This window comes from Spermophilus citellus (genome assembly GCF_964194105.1).
Source record: "Spermophilus citellus genome assembly, chromosome: 11".
Taxonomy (NCBI): domain Eukaryota; kingdom Metazoa; phylum Chordata; class Mammalia; order Rodentia; family Sciuridae; genus Spermophilus; species Spermophilus citellus.
The window spans coordinates 133,969,127-133,985,335 of NC_138192.1; the positions used below are offsets into that span (position 1 = coordinate 133,969,127).

Here is a 16,209-nt window from a genome sequence, read left to right on the forward strand (position 1 = left end):
CCCGCCCCCGCCTCCGCCCCCCGCCTCCGCCTGCGGTGGCGCGCCTCTCAGGCTGGCGCAGTCTGCAGCAAACGGGATCCGCAGGTCGGCTGGTTTGCCGCGCACCATGGCTCCCAGCTTGCGAGGCCTCCCGTGGTGCTGTCTCTGGCTGTTCCTTGGTGAGTAGGGCACGATGAGGCCCACAACCTGGGCCATGTCTTTCCGGCATGGGCTCCGTGGCTATAGGGTTCTACGCGGCGCGCCCACCGGGTACCAGTGCTGCAGACGCAATGCGGCAAACAGGTCCGCTGGGGAAGAGCGGCTTTTGGGTGTGGCGGAGCCAGGGATTCGGAGGCGCGGCAATTTTGCCCTACATGCCAAGGGTCTGCCTACCTTTAGGGATGGGTGGTTGCCCAGGATGCAGGGTCCACTGCCCCCCACCTCCAATCTGGAGCTTCAAGCTCCGGTTGGCGCCAGCGCAGGCTTCCCAAGGCCAAAATACGTTGGCCATCTCCAGAAGCAAGCACCTTGCGGTTCCGAACTCGGGAATTGGAACGACAGCCCATTTACCCGGATATCAACTGAAACTGGAAATCTGATTCTTGTCACATACAGCACTTGGTGCTTCTTTGTTAAATGATGTTTTTTTGCAGAAATGAGGACCGCTCTCTTCCTTCTTGAAGACATTTGTTATCTTGGCTCTTGAATAGAAATTCAAAAAGAGGCAGGGACCATTGGTGTGATGGCAGAACTTGCTGGGCTTTTGTCTTTCAGATTACAATTGAAACCCAGGGGCGACAGCAACTTGCAATAAATCCTGTAAGAAATTATATATTTCAGCTTCCTTGGTGATGTTCCCATAAAATGAACCATTATAGCTATTGGATTTGTTTCATGTATATGATGTACCCACCTTTTTTTTTTTTAATGAAAACTAAATTATTTGGGTTGAGGAATCAAGTGCCCCTGGGAAGCCTCCTGCAGTTATTATTATTGATTCTTGTGGTCCTTCCTCAAACTGGGTGTTGGTCAGAAGTGCCTGCTACAAGGATGTTCACTCCATTCTGGTACTGGTGAAGGAGTGGTCATTGGCATCATTTTTATAGCCAGGAAAACATCTTATGGAAATGTGGCCTGTCTATGGAGACTGCTCAGACACCGTGGGGAGAGGGGACCCAGGACTTCCCAGGAGCTGTGTAATTCCTGGCTTCTATTTGTAAATCTTACCAAGGAGCATCAGATCTGTATAGAAATCTGAGTCTGCTTCAACATAATATAATCTGAAGATAAATCTTACCACTTAACGTGCCTTGACCAAATTTATGTGAAAAGCAAAATCTTATAATCATCTCCTCTCCTGTTGTTTTAAGAATCTATTTGATTTGACATGGAATTTACTGTTTCAGTTTCCTAAGAAACTAACATTTTTCTGTTAGCAAGGCAGAGAGCTGGGTTGTGTAATATTTTTTACATAAATAAATAAATAAATATTCTTTAATGGTGCCCAGAGCCTGCACCCTCTAAAGCTTGTGTAAATAAAGCTCCATGTCATGGTCACATATAAAGACCTTCCTTGTTTACCAAGAAAACGATTCATGTTCTGCTGGGAAGTCCAAGTTCTGTAATCCTAACAATTTTCTGAGTGGTCTCGCTAATGTTATATCTTTGGAAGAACAAACACAAATTCATGAGGTTATCAGTAAATTGACGTCCTTGGGGACCAGCTGTGAAGAGCAGAATGACGGAGCACACAATGTTTTCTTCCTGAGCCTCGGTGCCAGCCAGATCTCCATGTTGATGTTGAGTCTGCTATGCAGAATGGCAATATGGAATTTTTTTTAAGTATGCTAGTCCACAGGTTTAAGAATTTATCTGTGACAGCTCTACAATCAGGCAAGATACTCAACCTGATCACTTGCTGTTTGCAGTTACTAAAGTCCCATTATAGGTTGTTTTTCCTCTGAGAATCCTGTCTACTATTGTCTTTATACAAGAACCTGATATGTCACTGCATGCATTTTTTTAAATTTCTTGTATAACCACCAAAAACCTATTTATTGATCAGAAAAAAAAGGACATTATTTTAATGACTTTTTTTTTAATGATTCTTTTGATGACTGCATTGCAAGCTTCTGTTTTTGCAGAATTCACTTAGGTTTGCCGCCCACCACTGCCGCAGTGAAGCTGCTCAGTTCTCAGTCCTGGGAAGCAAGCATGCCTTCCGCACTGTCATGCTAAGGACTCCAGGGGAGCTTTTGAATAGCTGAATATTTGTTGAAATATAGAACTTCACATAAATACAGGGACATCATGGAAATGTATAGCAATAGGTATGGTGCTGCTTTAAACCTGGAAGGTTCTAATCCCAGAATCCAGATCTGCGGGGTTCATACTTGCTGATCAATTCAGTGTTTGTTTACCAGCACTGTGTGGTTAGCTGCAGGAAGAAATTCCTGGGGTTTTGTCTTCCTTCCATGGGTGCATGCCACTCAGTATGCATAGTGTCAGTCCAGGCCAGGATGGTGAAGATGCAGCGGCACAGGGAAGTGTTTCAAGTGGAATCCTCACTGCAGGCAAAGAGCTCACTGGATAATCTCTTCTGATTCCTTCTCCCCCTATAATGAACCAATTTCATAACTTCTGATCAGTTAAAACTGGCATCTGGCAGTGTGTGACATGGGTGCCACATGTGTGTCAATTTCAATGAAAATGCTGCGTCTGGGAGTGAAGCCCTGAGCTTGCCTGCCAGCACCTCCTCCCTGAGGCCCCAAGCACAGTATTTATTTTTGGTGCCAGGGATTGAACTCAGGGGTGCTTTAAGCACTAAACCACATCTCCAGCCCTTTTTTTATTTTATTTATAGACAGGGCCTCACTGAGTTGCTTAAAGCCTTACTAAGTTGCTGAGGCTGGCTTTGAACTAGAGATCCTCCTGCCTCAGCTTCCCAAGCTACTGGGGATTACAGGTATGTGCCACCACACCCAGCCCAGAGCACAATTCTTCTTGAGGCTCTATGTAGCATTCTGAGCCGTGCCCTCAGTGAACCCTGGCCTAGACCTAGCCACGAGAATTGTCCCAGGATGGACAGTCACTTTCCTGCTGGCACATGAGGAAAAGTGAAACTTTTCCTCTTGTCTGGAAATATTTGGCTTCCAGAGACAAACCTAGAGGTCATGGAGAACACCTCCATCACACTCCTGACACCTTTTGAGCCCCTAAATGGAACCCATGGGGTATACATGAACCCATCATGTTTGAGCTGGGTGTCTGCCCCTTGTAGGAATGGCACCTGTGGATGGTAGGGCTCAGGGGACTCCTGAGGGACTGGAAGAACCCTGTCAGAGCTTCTTACCCCACCAGGGACTCTGATTGACCTCCTGAAAAAGGAGATTCCAACCAAGATGACTAGCAAAGGGAAAGAGCAGGAGGGGAGACCTGTTGGAGACCATCCACTGTACTGACTCCGGCTGTGCCTCAGCCCTGCCCTTCAATCTCTTAGTGGCAAGTGAAGAGGATGAAGGTGACAGGGCTCTGCCTAGTTTCCAGCACATAATCCAGAGCAGCTCTTGGGCTGCTCACTGTCTCCTTCACCTCCTCCAAACACACATAGCACACACATGCCAAAACACACATGCCTCTCGCCATACAACACAGCCACACCATATACACACATCTACACGCATCTCACATACACCACCTCACTCACATACATACCGCACACATCACACACCTCACAATCTCATATACCACACACTACACATACAGCCCGTGTCCTACACACACTGTACACGCCATAGGCACACACACCACATTGCATGTGCACACATACACACAGAAAGAGCCTCTGGAGGGACGCTCTGGTCACAGCCCTCCCTACTCCAGGACAGGATGCACTAGGGCTGGTACTGTTGCCCCTGGGTGAAGGTCATGTCCACACAGCAACCATATTCAGGTTACTGACCCTAACAAGACCTTATTAACACAATGAACTTCTTTTTCAGAGGTTAGGGGTTTTTTCTTAACGGTGATTTTATTTCAGTGTTTCTTAGACATCCAAAAGATGTCACTTTTGCCATCATGTAAGTCACAGCTTCTAAGCCACTTTGCCAGAGCAGGAGCCAGGGAGACACATTAAGGACCACACAGGACCCTGCGAGCCTGAGCATCATGTCAGTGCAGTCCCCATTAGGAATCTCAGGGCTGCTCATTTTGCTCCAACAGCACCTCTCTCCCCCTACCCTACCCTCCACAGCTAGAAAGGGTAGCCCACTTCTCTGACCCCTGCACACCTGCCAAAGACCTCATCAGGCCATACTGGCACTGCCCCCCAACATATGCCAGCCTGAACCCCCTTCACCCGGACTCTCAGGTCAGCAAGTCGGTGGAGAGATTGTGAAACCAGTGAGGCAGGGAGGCAGAGTAGCCTAGCCATGGCCTGGGGCTGCCTGCCTGCCTGCCTGCCTGCCTCCCTCCGAGACTGGAGTACAGCTGACCTGGGCAGTGCTGGCCTAGACCCCGTCCCCTACACACACACACACACACACACACACACACACACACACTGTCGGGAGGGTTATCCTGAGCCAGATTCTGGAAAGGGGAGGTCAGCAATTTACCCAGCCAGATACATATTTGCATAATCATGCCTGTGGTACTGTGAGGATTAAAAGCAGCTCTTGTTCTCACTGAGCAAAGCCCCCAGTGGTGGGGGAAGAGACCCAGAACACACAGTCCCTTAAACAGCAATTTGGTGACTAAGGCTCCAGGTTGGTGTGTGAGGCGTGAGTCTCACTGCTACCAGATGATGAGTCATTGCTGAATGAAAATGGCTGCCGACTAGGCAGCCGGAGGAGGGAGTGACAGGAAAAGAGCCAAACTTCTGGTACCTTCCACCTGTCACACTGCACAGGTAGTTACACTGTGTCATGGCAGGGAAGGCTGGAAGCCCTGGGTGCTGCTAAGCAACCTTTTGAGGCTGCCCTACAGAGCACAGGACAGCGCTCTGCAACAAGGTGATTGGCATCAGACGTCCACAGTGCCCACCCAGTGAAACCTGCGCCACATAAACAGCCCTCCGCATCCTCGCTCTGCTTCTGCCACAGCTAACCTCATGATGTTTTTAACTGCATCTGTACCAAACATTTGCAGGCTTTTTCTCATCATTATTCCCTAATCAGTATGGTGTAACAATTATTTACACGGCATCTACTCTGCATTAGGTAATAAGTCATCTAGAGATGATTTAAAGAATATGGCCATCTTTCATGGCCTTAGGTCTGCTTAGGATATCTGTATCTTCTTATGCATTGAGGTTGCTTTATGTTTTGCTTGCCTATGAACTTGTCCATTTTATTGAACATATCATTGTCTAGGCGGTTCCTGACTTATGGTTTAAATTTTTTCCATTTTACAATGATGCAAAAGTGATCTGCATTTCCTAGACAACACTTCGAATTTTGCATTTGGGCCTTTCCCAGTCTAGATGAGCAGCCCCGGCTTCTTCAGTGCTGGGCAGCAGCAGCAAGCACAGCTCTCAGGCAGCTCATGATCAATAGTGGGAACAGTTGTCACCATCACGTATGCCTTATGGCTTCGCCAGGCCATTCCACGGGCAGGAGCGTTGTGTGTCTTTCCACCTGGAGTCATTTTAGCTTGGATGAGGTCGTCAGGATGTGGCCCCATTGCAAGTTGAGGAGCCTCTCAAGATGACGTCCTTATTTTCTAATTCCCTCTACTTTGTGGCTATATGCGTTTTTTTAATCCAGTACTGCAAATTGGTATTCTGATGTTATTTCTTGATCAGAATGAACAGTGGTTAATGTCATTAATATTCCTCCCCTCAAAGGAACAAGTTCTTAAGTTTACTTACTCTGCTTTACCCTGCTCCCCTCGTCCTGTGCTTTCTGGTCTAGGAGGGAGTGTGCTCAGTCCTTTGCTTGGCATTTTGGCTGAACCCCTGAGTCTGTCTGTCTGTCTTGTGCTAATTGTGGATATTTTCTGGAATTTCTGTGTTTGCGGTTTCTGGACTTTTTGGTATTGGGTTTTTAGAAATCCCATTGGCTCAGGCTTTTGGGATCCCCCCACACCCCAGCAATCATTGCTGGGTTTATTGCACTGTGGTCAGGGAACAGATCATGGGTTAGGACCACTGCTCAGCAGGTACTGAGGGTTCCTTTGGCCTAGATGGCATTTGTCTATGTTGGTTCCAGTCCTTGTGTTAAATTGGAGGACTCCGGTCCTCTGCACCCTATTTACTTTCCTCATCCAGATCTGTGAGTCATGCTGAGACTCCTCCCTCTGGAATCTGGTTTCCCTTTGGCTGTGCCCCTGTGTGCAGGGGACACGTGGGGAACCCATGCACTAAGCACTGCCAGTCACAACTGCATGGGACTTATTACAGAGTAGCTGTCTCTGTCCCACTCATTGTTTTTTAAATGTCATTTTGTATTTACTTGTACCAGTATACACATCCCAAAGACTTGCCATTTTTGAGTATACAGTGAAGTGGTATTAGATCCATTCCTGATGTCACACAGTCACCCATCCTTCACCAGAACTCTTCTCATCTTGCAGAAGTGGAACTGTTCCCATTAAACAGTAGTTCCCTGTCCCCCACAATCCCTGGCAACCACCATTCTCCTTTTCTTCTCTGTGCCTTCAGCTACTTGGTACCTCATCAAGCAGAATCATACAGTATTTGACCTTCAGCAATTAGCTTATTACACTAGTGTAATGTCCTTGATTCATCCATGTTGTAGCATGTGTCAGGATTTCCTTTTTTGAAGGTCAAATGGTATTCTGTTGTATGGGAAGACCACATTTTGTTTAACTGTTTGTCTGCCAGTGGACACTGGAGTGTCCTGCTTTCAGTTCTTCCTGGTATTTACCCAGAAGTGAGACTGCTGGGCTTTGTGGTAGTTCTATGTTTAATTTTTTGAGGGACCACCATACTGTTCTCCACCACAGCCAGCTGTTGACATCCCCATCAGCAGCACACAAGGCTTCTAGTTTCTCCATATCCTGTCCAACAGTGGCTATTTTCTGGATTTCTTTTTGTTTTTGTTTTTCACAGCAGCCATCCTGACCAGTGTGAGGTACCATCAGCTGCTCTGTAGTGGGATTTAACTTTGTCAGGGACGATATTGGGCCTTATGGTCCTTGGTCTCCTGTTTGTCTGACGTCTCCCTGACTGCCTTTTGTATGTTGTGCTGAGTACCTGGTTCTTTGCCCTAGCCTGACCTCTGGTTTTCTGGAGGATTCAGAGCACACATTAAAGTCATTTGCCTGCATCCCTGTGCCTGCCCTCAGGGCCAGTGATCTTGGGCAGGCCACTCCCTGTCTCCCAGCTGCTGCTCCTCTGTGGGATGAAGAGGCCTGAGATCGCCATCCCCTAGCCCTGGGATTCCTGAGTCTGGCACACAGCTGGCACTTGGTGGTTGATCACTGGCCTTCTGGCTTTGAGGAATATTGGTGGAGTTTATTCTGACATCTTTTCTATTTTCTGTTCTCAAATACTTCCAGGGGGATTCTGTCTTTTTTCTGAGGTTTATATTTTCTTGTTCCTCTGTGGTAGACAGTCTGTTAAACTTGTGTTTTATGCCCTAAACATGACTATTTCTTGTCTTGTCAAATTCAGAGATGAACAGCAGCTATTGAGTGGGTAGAATGTGGTGAGAGGTGGTTGTGGGCAGGACCAAGGCTGGCAGCAGGAGGGGGCGGGGCTTGTGTGTGGCTGCGGCTGTCACCAGGTTGCCAGCAGGAGAGGCCTCCACGCTAATCCAAACAGGATTTAGAAGGGCCAGTGCAGTCCAGCGGGAGTGGGTGGGGGTCAAGGACATAACACAGAGCCAACAAATGTGCACAGAAACCCCACATCCAGCACAGAGCAGGCACTTAAGTGGGGAAGGGTGGCAGTGGGACAGTGGGCTGGAACCAGAGGATCAAAACCAGTGACAGGAGGGGCACGGGCTGGGGCTCAGTGGTAGACGCTCGCCTCGCATGTGTGAAGCACTGGGTTTGATCCTCAACACCACATAAGAAATTTTAAAAATAAAGGTATTGTGTCCATCTACAACTAAAATAATATTTTTTTTAAAAAAAGTGACAGAAGATGAATCTGCTTGGCATCCTGAGGACTAGCAGCTACTAGAACAGGAAGAAAAGGACCTGGGCCCAGGAGGGCCTGTTCCCTCCTCCCTCCATTGCCCCTCCCAGGCTGCTCAGAGTGTGTTGGAGGGTGGGTGGAAGGTCTCAGCCCAGGAGATTCTTGCCCGAAGAGAACACCTGGGGGCCGGGGCCAGCTGCCCTCTTGGAGAGGGAGGGCTCTGACCAGACTGAGGCAGTGAGAGGGAAGCTCAGAGGTTGGGGGGGGGGGTTGCTGTAGAGGATGTTAAATTCCAAGTGGAAGAAGCATGACAGCAGAAGCCTGGCAAGGAGCACCAGGGTGACTGAGCACTTCCCACGTATTCCAGGTTTCGTCGGCCCGGAGTACTCCAGCTGCCACATGGTGGAGGGACAGCAGGGTATGTGATTACGATGTGGGCTGGTGCAGAGACCCTGAGGCCACCGAGGACAGATCGTGGGCCTAAGGAACCCTCTGCACACGCCATAGACACACCCACCACATTGCATGTGCACACATACACACACACAAACAGCCTCTTGGGGGGGGGAGGGGGCACTTTCCTGCTCAGATGGGCTGGGAGCTCTAGGGCCCTCCACCAACCCCTTTGGGCCCTAGGCACTTTAATCCTGGAAGAGTCATCCCCAGGCTCAGTGGGTCCTGCATCCTCCAGCAAAATCTCTGGACCTGCTCCTCCTGGGGCAGCAGGTTGATTATTATAAATTAATTACACACCTGGTCCTCTGCACTGTGGCCTATAAAATGTGTACAAACAAGCTTCTCTAAAAGACGGGCGGCCCAGCCCACTGCAGAGACACCTGCCCTCTAGGAGAGGGGCAGGGACGCCTTAGGGTACCACGGCCTCCAGTGGGAGCTGTGGGCCTGGGGCTGCACCAACCTGGAGAGAAGGTGCTCCCTGGAGGGCCTGGTGCCAGAGGGGGGTGCAGCCCTGTGTTCTTCAAGCAAGACTCCTTGGCAGGAGTGGCCTACCTACTCACCCCCTCAGCCCCTGGTGTCCAGTGGCTCTGAGCCTGGGATGACTCAGCCTGAGGATGACTTTCCAGGTATCCGGGTCTCAGTGACCCTCGCTTCACCCAACTCCTGCAGGCTCGGCCCTGTACAGACGTGGATCGCCACAGACTGAGAGCCACTGTGGGGATCTGTAATGCTGAAGCTGCCACCTCATGTCTCCCGTGTGTTCTGAGGCAGTTGTGGGGGATTGCAGCTGCTCTGCCACTCCTGGGCTGTGCTTGGGGATCCCCCCTGCCTGTTGGTGTGGCTGCTATTTGTGCTCATTGAAGGAGCACTTTCCTGCTACAGAGAGACAGAGCCAGACTCCACTTCCTAAATTATGCACAACCTAAAGGACTTTCCTGTCTTGTGCTGTGGGGGAGGAAGGCCACCTTTGGGGAAACCTCAGCACCAGGGACTTTGGATGTGAATCATGAATGGTTACATTTGTAGTCAGAAAGAGGAAAGAACCCATTCAGCCCCAACAGCTAATTTAAAATTGTTCTCCTTTAAAACCATAATGTTGCCCCTCCCTTCAGTGAAAGGAACTTTTAAGAAAAACCCAAGCGCTGTTGCCTGGTACCTGAAAACTGAAACTGCTTCCAGATTTGCCTTCGTAGCTGCCCAGGCCTCATTCCAGTTGAAGGCTCTGGGCTCCCCCAGGACAGGAAAGAAAGGGCAGTGTGTGTGGGGGGGTCTCCATTCCCAAAGAGCAGGGGCATGGATGGAGCTGGGCCCTGCAGATCCCACCCTTGAGAAGCAAAGAATGGCTTGGAGACAGGGCAGAAGCAGGGTTGACCTTGCAGCCAGACCAGGGTGGGGTTTGCACACATGGTGGGAGCTGGAGCGGGCTGTGCCACCCTGGAGGCTGCAGGAGAGGGTGATGTGGGGCCAGATGGCCATGCTCTGCAGCCCAGAGGACAGCAGTGGAGACGACCTGAAAATGACAGAGAGGGACACTGTGACAGGGAGAATTGCAGAAGGAGGACACTCCCCTGAGAATGCATCCCAACCAGGCTGAGAGGACAGTGTCAGTCCTGTCCCCCAGCATGTGCCTTCCCTTTACCTGCTGGGGACCCCCTCCCCCACAGAGGAGGCATCACCGCCTCCCCCTGGGGACTGGCTTTGCAGGACACTTGTGCAACCACCAGGATTCCTCAAACAGGTCCTCCACAGAGAGTGTCAGCCCATGCTGGTTTCTGCCATGTCACCCAGAGCCCTGCCTGGGCCACATCATCCAGGCACGTTTACCTTCCCTGGTCCCAACAGCCACTCTTCCAGAACAGGAGAGGAGACCATAGCAACCTGGGACCCTCCCGTGCCCAGCCTGTCCCTTGAACTTGGCACCCTGGCTTTGCCCCACGAAGCACCCACTGACAGCCGGGTGTGGCTGTCGCGGGCACTTGTTGGTTCATTTGACAATCTGCTGGGTGCCAGGAGGATGACGTCTGCGTGAGTCAGAAAGGAGTAGGAGGCGAGGGCGGTGAAAGTGGCTCTCAGAGGGAAAAACTGCTCTGCACGCTCCACCTGAGTGCCCAGGAAGTGGCTGGGGCACGGGGAGGGTGGCTTCCTGCAACTGGGGGCAGTTAGAGGAGCCCTGGAGGACAGGTCAGATGGGGGCACAAGGTTTACCAGGGAAAGGTGTTCTAGGTGGCAGCACAGGCAGGGGGGGGGACAAATGGGGAGGAGCCTCAACCCTTGCATGAGATGGGATGGGAGACATGGAATTCCTCAGTGAGCCCTATTTGAGCCCTCTGTCTGTCCCTGTGCTCACCTCTCTATAGCCCACAGGGGGTCCTGATGGGACAGCTGTGGCAAGCGGCCCCTGCCCCAAGTCTGCCCGGACTCTGGGCATAATCATGAGTCCCCAGGATAGGAGGTGTGTTCACAGCTGGCCCAGCTAGTCCCCAGGTGTGCTCCGTGTGTTGGTGCGGACACTGGGGGACATACCTGCTGGCCTGAGCTTAGGTGGGTAGAGAGGCTTTCAGAGAAGCCGGGAGAGAGGCTGCTCTGCCCTCTGAGCTTTTGTAGGGAGGTGCCACCTGGGGTGAGGGGCTAGCGGCCCCCCTGGCAGTCTTCTTCCATAACCCCACCTTCTGGTGGGGGGTCTTGTGCTGAGAGTGGGCAGGTCTCCCTGGTGTCCAGGGCTGGACACTGGAGCCTTTCCTCTGAGCTCCTCCAGGAGCTTCTCGGCCGTGCAGGCCAGCCTTTCCTTGGGACGTCTGTACCACCCGTGCTCCACCCTGGAGTCTCCCGGCTCCAACCCTCCTTCTGACCAGGGTGCCCTCTGCTCTTGAGGCACCCAGTCTCCCCACCTGTCCAGCCTACCCTTCCTTAAAACAGTGCCCCCAAGGGAAACCAGGCTACCAGGGTGTCCTGCCCCCACCCAGGCCTGTTGGACCTCAATGCCCATGAGGACGTCCCAGCGAAGCAGAGACTGGCACGACCACGCCCGGGGTCACCCAGGCTTCCCGCCACCTCCACACACTGTTCTGTGGGGCTTGCATCTTGTGTTGGTTTTCATTTTTAATCAGAGACAGGGTCTCCTTTTTGTTGCTGTGAAAGCCACTGTGACACTTTACTGGCCAGGCTCACTGGTCCCTGCCAGACCCCTCTCCTGAGACCCCGAGGAGCCAGGCAAAGCGCATGTGAGGGTGGCTTCAGTGATGGCACTCCCAGTTTCCTGTTGTGACCACTGTGCCCAGCGGGCTTCCAGCCCACATGGATGCCCTGAGCTCCCCAGCTGGCCTCCTTCCCTTCTGTCAGGCAGCTGGGCACATGGCCTCTCCAGACCCTCGGCCCTGCTCCCCGGGAGCTGCCGCCAAACCCAGCTGTGCCCAGGCTTCACCATCCCATCAGCACTCCCTTCTAGCTCGCAGCTGCGGCCTTCCAGCAGCCAGATGCCGGACAGGGAATGCAGGGATCCCACCCAGCTGCCCCTTAGAGAGGCCAAGAGAATGGATGTCCAGCCTGGTGGATGGGCAGATGGGGGCCACAGAGAAAAACCCCTTGCTCACCAGAGCCAATGGTGAGCTCTGGGAGGCGGGTGAGTTTTGATTTTATTCAGTGTCTCTTGACAGGGTGCCATGTTCTAAGGTGCGGGTAAAGCACAGTTCACTCAGTTTGCCCCCGTGGTCTGCGGTCAGCAAACAGCAGACACGGGATGTCCAGGGCCTCAGCTGGGTAGTTCAGCACGACCCCAGGCACCAGTCTGGACAGGGTCGGCTCTCCTGTGGCCTCTCCAGGGAGCAGGACTGGCTCCTTCCTCTTCTGCCTGGGGAGCTACCTGGTGGCATTGCAGATCCGTGCTGTGGCACATGAGCCAGCAGGCCTGGGTCCAGTCCCTGTGAGTTCTCACTGCCTCAGTTTCCACGGGTTTAAGGGTGGAATGGTCTAGTGTGAAACACCAGTACCCATCGCCTGGCATCAGCACTGTGGCCTTCTTGGGACAAGTGGCAGTTGTCACCAGCACAGTAAGTGCCACTGAGGGCATCATGGGGCCATGCTGTTAGTAGGCAGGGCCTCTGCAGGGACACAAAGGAATTGAGGAGAGAACCCAATGAAAGCCATAGCCACCCCCTCCAGGGAGCACTCTGCATGATCACTCCACATCCAAGGGCACACTGGTGGGCCGGGCTCGGGTGGCCTGGGGTGAGCATGTGGTGGGAGGGGCTATTGCGGGCAGGCCGGAGGCTGGCCATGACATCCTGGCTCCCTGTGTTACAGTGCACCAGGTCATCCTGGTCTCCGCCTGCCAGGATGCCAACTTTAGCGCCCTCATCCAGAAGCGCTGCCTGCCCCGCTTCCAGGAGGAAATGGAGGCCCTCGGGAAGGATCTGTGGTGCGACTGGGACAAGACCGTCCGGTGAGTCCTGCACTGCGGGTGCTGGAGTTGTGGCTGGGGCAGGTACCTACCCTCTTGCTGCAGAACCTGGTGGGAGGTTCCTCTACAGGCCACAGGGGCTGGGAGAGAAGTCGCGAGTGGTTCCTCCCCAGCATATGGGATGACGGCATTAAGGACAAAGGAGGGCACTGGGGGAGGGTGGGCAGGAACAGTGAGGGTGGGAAGAGGCTGTGGGTGCTAGGGAGGCTGCGGGTGCTGGGGCAGTAGGAGATGCAGTGTTCAGATCAGGCTGGGGATGCTTGTGGCCATCTGAGTACAGGGGTCCAGGCACAGCTGAGCCTGGTTCAGTGCCTGGGCCCTGAGTGACTGAGTCTTGTGGTAGGAGCGAGTGTTGCAGGGACTTCCACTGGTTCCTTCGGTCCCTGTCATCAGCCCAAGTCTGTCCTTCCCGCCCACCCCCTGGGACACCATCCTGTTCAGGCTCAGAGCTTTCCTGAAGGCTGGGTCAGACCATCACTAGAGGGCGGCTCTCACTGAGCTCTTCCTCTTTGTGGCCTGGCCCTCCTACCAAAAGATTCTTCTTCGTCCCAGCCCTCACACGCTCGCTCGCTGCCTCCCAAGGCCTCTCAGATGATGGACACTTTCCTCCAGCCCCTGAGGTATGAGAGAAACCAGGAAGCTGGGGACCAGCCGTTGAGGCCAGAAGCTCAGAGCGGAGGCCCAGGAGAGTCTTTGTGGAAGGGAGGTGGAGCCAGTGTCATCCAGAAGGAGCACATGGGGTTGGTTTCTAAGGACCCAGGACACACTGGGATTCCTGGTGGGCACCGGGCAAGTCCAGGGAGATTGGAAGTCCTTCACCCGAGCTGACAATCCTCTGGGGTGGGGGCACAGGCTGGAGTGAGCAGTGGGTGAACACCCAGGGCGCATCTTCCGTCCGCAGAGGCCAGGAGGTGGGGGCTGTGTGGCTCCTCTGAGCTGAGATTCCGGCCTCTCCCTGTCATGGAGCCCGTCAGCCTCTTTCTCTTATGAAGTCAGGCAGAGTGGCCCCTGTCTTTCCCTCCCCCAGCTGTCCAAGGACAGAGCCGTCTCCTTCACCCCTGGGGTTCACTGAGCCCCGCAGAGTCTGTACTCAGTTCTCACCTGTTGGAGTGAGTCTGGACCTCAGAAGCAGGGAAGAAAGCAGTCAGGGTGCACAAGGTGGACACAGGAGAGCAGCGTGGGCCTCAGAGCTGCAGACGCACGCTGCAGGCCTCTGCTGGAGCTCAGGTATAGAGAGTGCTGCCGCCAGCGCAGAGCGGCCAGAGCAGCCGGGCTCCTCACCTCATCTTAAACTGCATTCTCCAGGCCCCTTGGAGACTTTGGGTTTCATTTTCTAAGCTGAGGAATGAATTAGGAGTTGGAAGCTGAGAGGAGAGAGGTGGTTAGAAACAACAGCACAGCCTGTCTCCTGGCCAGTTGGCTTTCTGCCTCAGCCAAGTACTTTGTATTTAAGTTAAAGATGGTATTTATCATTACCCGGGGTGACCCCCTAGGAGCCCCAGAGAGACACACACTGCCTGCTGTGTGCAGCAGTCATTGATCTGTGCAGGCTTACAAACCGGAGCCTCGTGGAGACGGCAGGGGACGCCAGCATCATCCTGTAAGAAGTGGCAGTGCTAGGTCATTGCACACAGAGGCTGCCACAGGTGGTCTCGGACGGTGCTTGAACACAGAGGGAAAAGCCGCACACAGGCCAGCAGAGCGCACCCACACTGGAGCCTTGCGGTGCATACCTGGGCACAAAAGAGGGCACAGCTATTGCAAAATTTACTTTATTTGCAAAGAAAATAAAGACAATTTAGGAACCAAGCAGCAAAAATCCACTCCACAGTTGCTCCTCAGCAAGTCAGCTCTGCCCTGTCAGTCCCGGGGCCTGTGGCAAATCATGATGTCCCTCTGAGATGTCCACCTCTGGATGCTGGGACCTGTGAGTCTGTCGTGTCACACACCACAGAGTGTAATCAAGGATGCCGGTCGGTCAGGTGACCCTGACATGGCAGATTATTCTGGACTACCCAGGTGGGTCCATGGAAATCAAAAGGCCCCTTAAGGGGTCCCAGCTTGGGCCACTTCAGGACCTTCACGTTGACTTTGTGCCCTTTCAGCCAGGCCTCCTTGGAGCACTTCCTCTCTTCCTGGTACCAGGAAATGTCCTGAGCTGACCTCTTCCTCTTCCTGCCTCAGCCCTGGAATCACACCCTCCTCCAGGAGCCTGCGATTTTATTGGAGAATGGGATTTAGGGGCCAGTTTGGGTGGAACTAGTGGAACTTACAAGTGCAGAAGGCAGCGGGGCGACCCCCTTCCACCTGGGGTGGCAGGTGGCTGGGCAGAACAAGGTGCCTCCCGGCGCGGGCTCTGCAGGCCCACAGGTGGAGCAGATGCGCAGGTGGGAACTCCTGAGGAGGCCGACACCGCATCTCCAGGCAGAATCCCTAAACCTGCCCTAGACCCTTCAGCTGGCGGGTGAGCATGAACCTTGGCTGAGTCCCCCGATTGCAGATGTTCGCCACATCTCAAAATGACCCCACTGCCCTGCCTCGGCTAGTGTTTGAGTGCCTGGGTCCTGGAGCCTGGCCAAGTTGACTTCTAAGACTGACCCTCACATTGTGGCTGAGGTCAGCTCCACTGAAGCGAGTGTTTAGAGAACTGTCCCTCCTCCCCACTACTACCCCTCCCACTTCTCCTATCCTTACCACTTCCTGTGGGCAAGCAGCTCATTCGTCCCTGGTGTTTCCTTCCTGTATTTCTTTTGCACATCTAAGCAAATGTGTACACTTTTTCTTACATCTGCTTTCTTACATCAAGGGTCGTCTACTAAGCATCTCCCCTTGTACTCTGGTGTACTTGGGTTGCTTTGCAATTGTTTTGTTTTCACTTTATCCTGGAAATTCCTCTTTATCAGGGCAGAGAGCTTACTATTCATTTTCACGGTTGCATAGTACTCCACAGAGCAGACTCTCTACCATTTTCTTATGAAATTGGTTTCAGTGTCTTCCAACTTCAAACAGGGCTCACAGATGGCCCTGCCTGTGTGTTTTCATATCGTAGGAACTGCACCTTCAAGGCAGACACCTGGAAGTAGAACTGATGAGTCCAAAGGGAGGGCATTTGTAGCGTGGTTAGGGATTACTGTTTGCCCTCAGTTTGCATCCCACCAGCAGCCCCAGGTCTGCCTGCTTCCCACAGCCTGCCAACACCACGTTGTCATGTGAG

The 16,209-nt window shown here is 52.8% G+C and overlaps 1 protein-coding gene across 2 annotated transcripts in view; it reads left to right on the top strand.

Moving 5' to 3' along the window:
• The window catches only part of RAMP1 (receptor activity modifying protein 1), a 41,587-nt gene continuing 25,378 nt past the window's right edge, over positions 1-16,209 (top strand). The window contains exons 1-3 of one of the 2 annotated variants that reach the window (XM_081262354.1): positions 1-158; positions 8,451-8,501; positions 12,839-12,977. In XM_081262354.1, coding sequence (XP_081118480.1) covers positions 107-158; positions 8,451-8,501; positions 12,839-12,977 — 242 coding nt within the window. In that variant the 5' untranslated portion in view covers positions 1-106. The remainder of the gene's footprint in view (positions 159-8,450; positions 8,502-12,838; positions 12,978-16,209) is intronic. The other variant, XM_081262355.1, reaches the window with a different exon arrangement.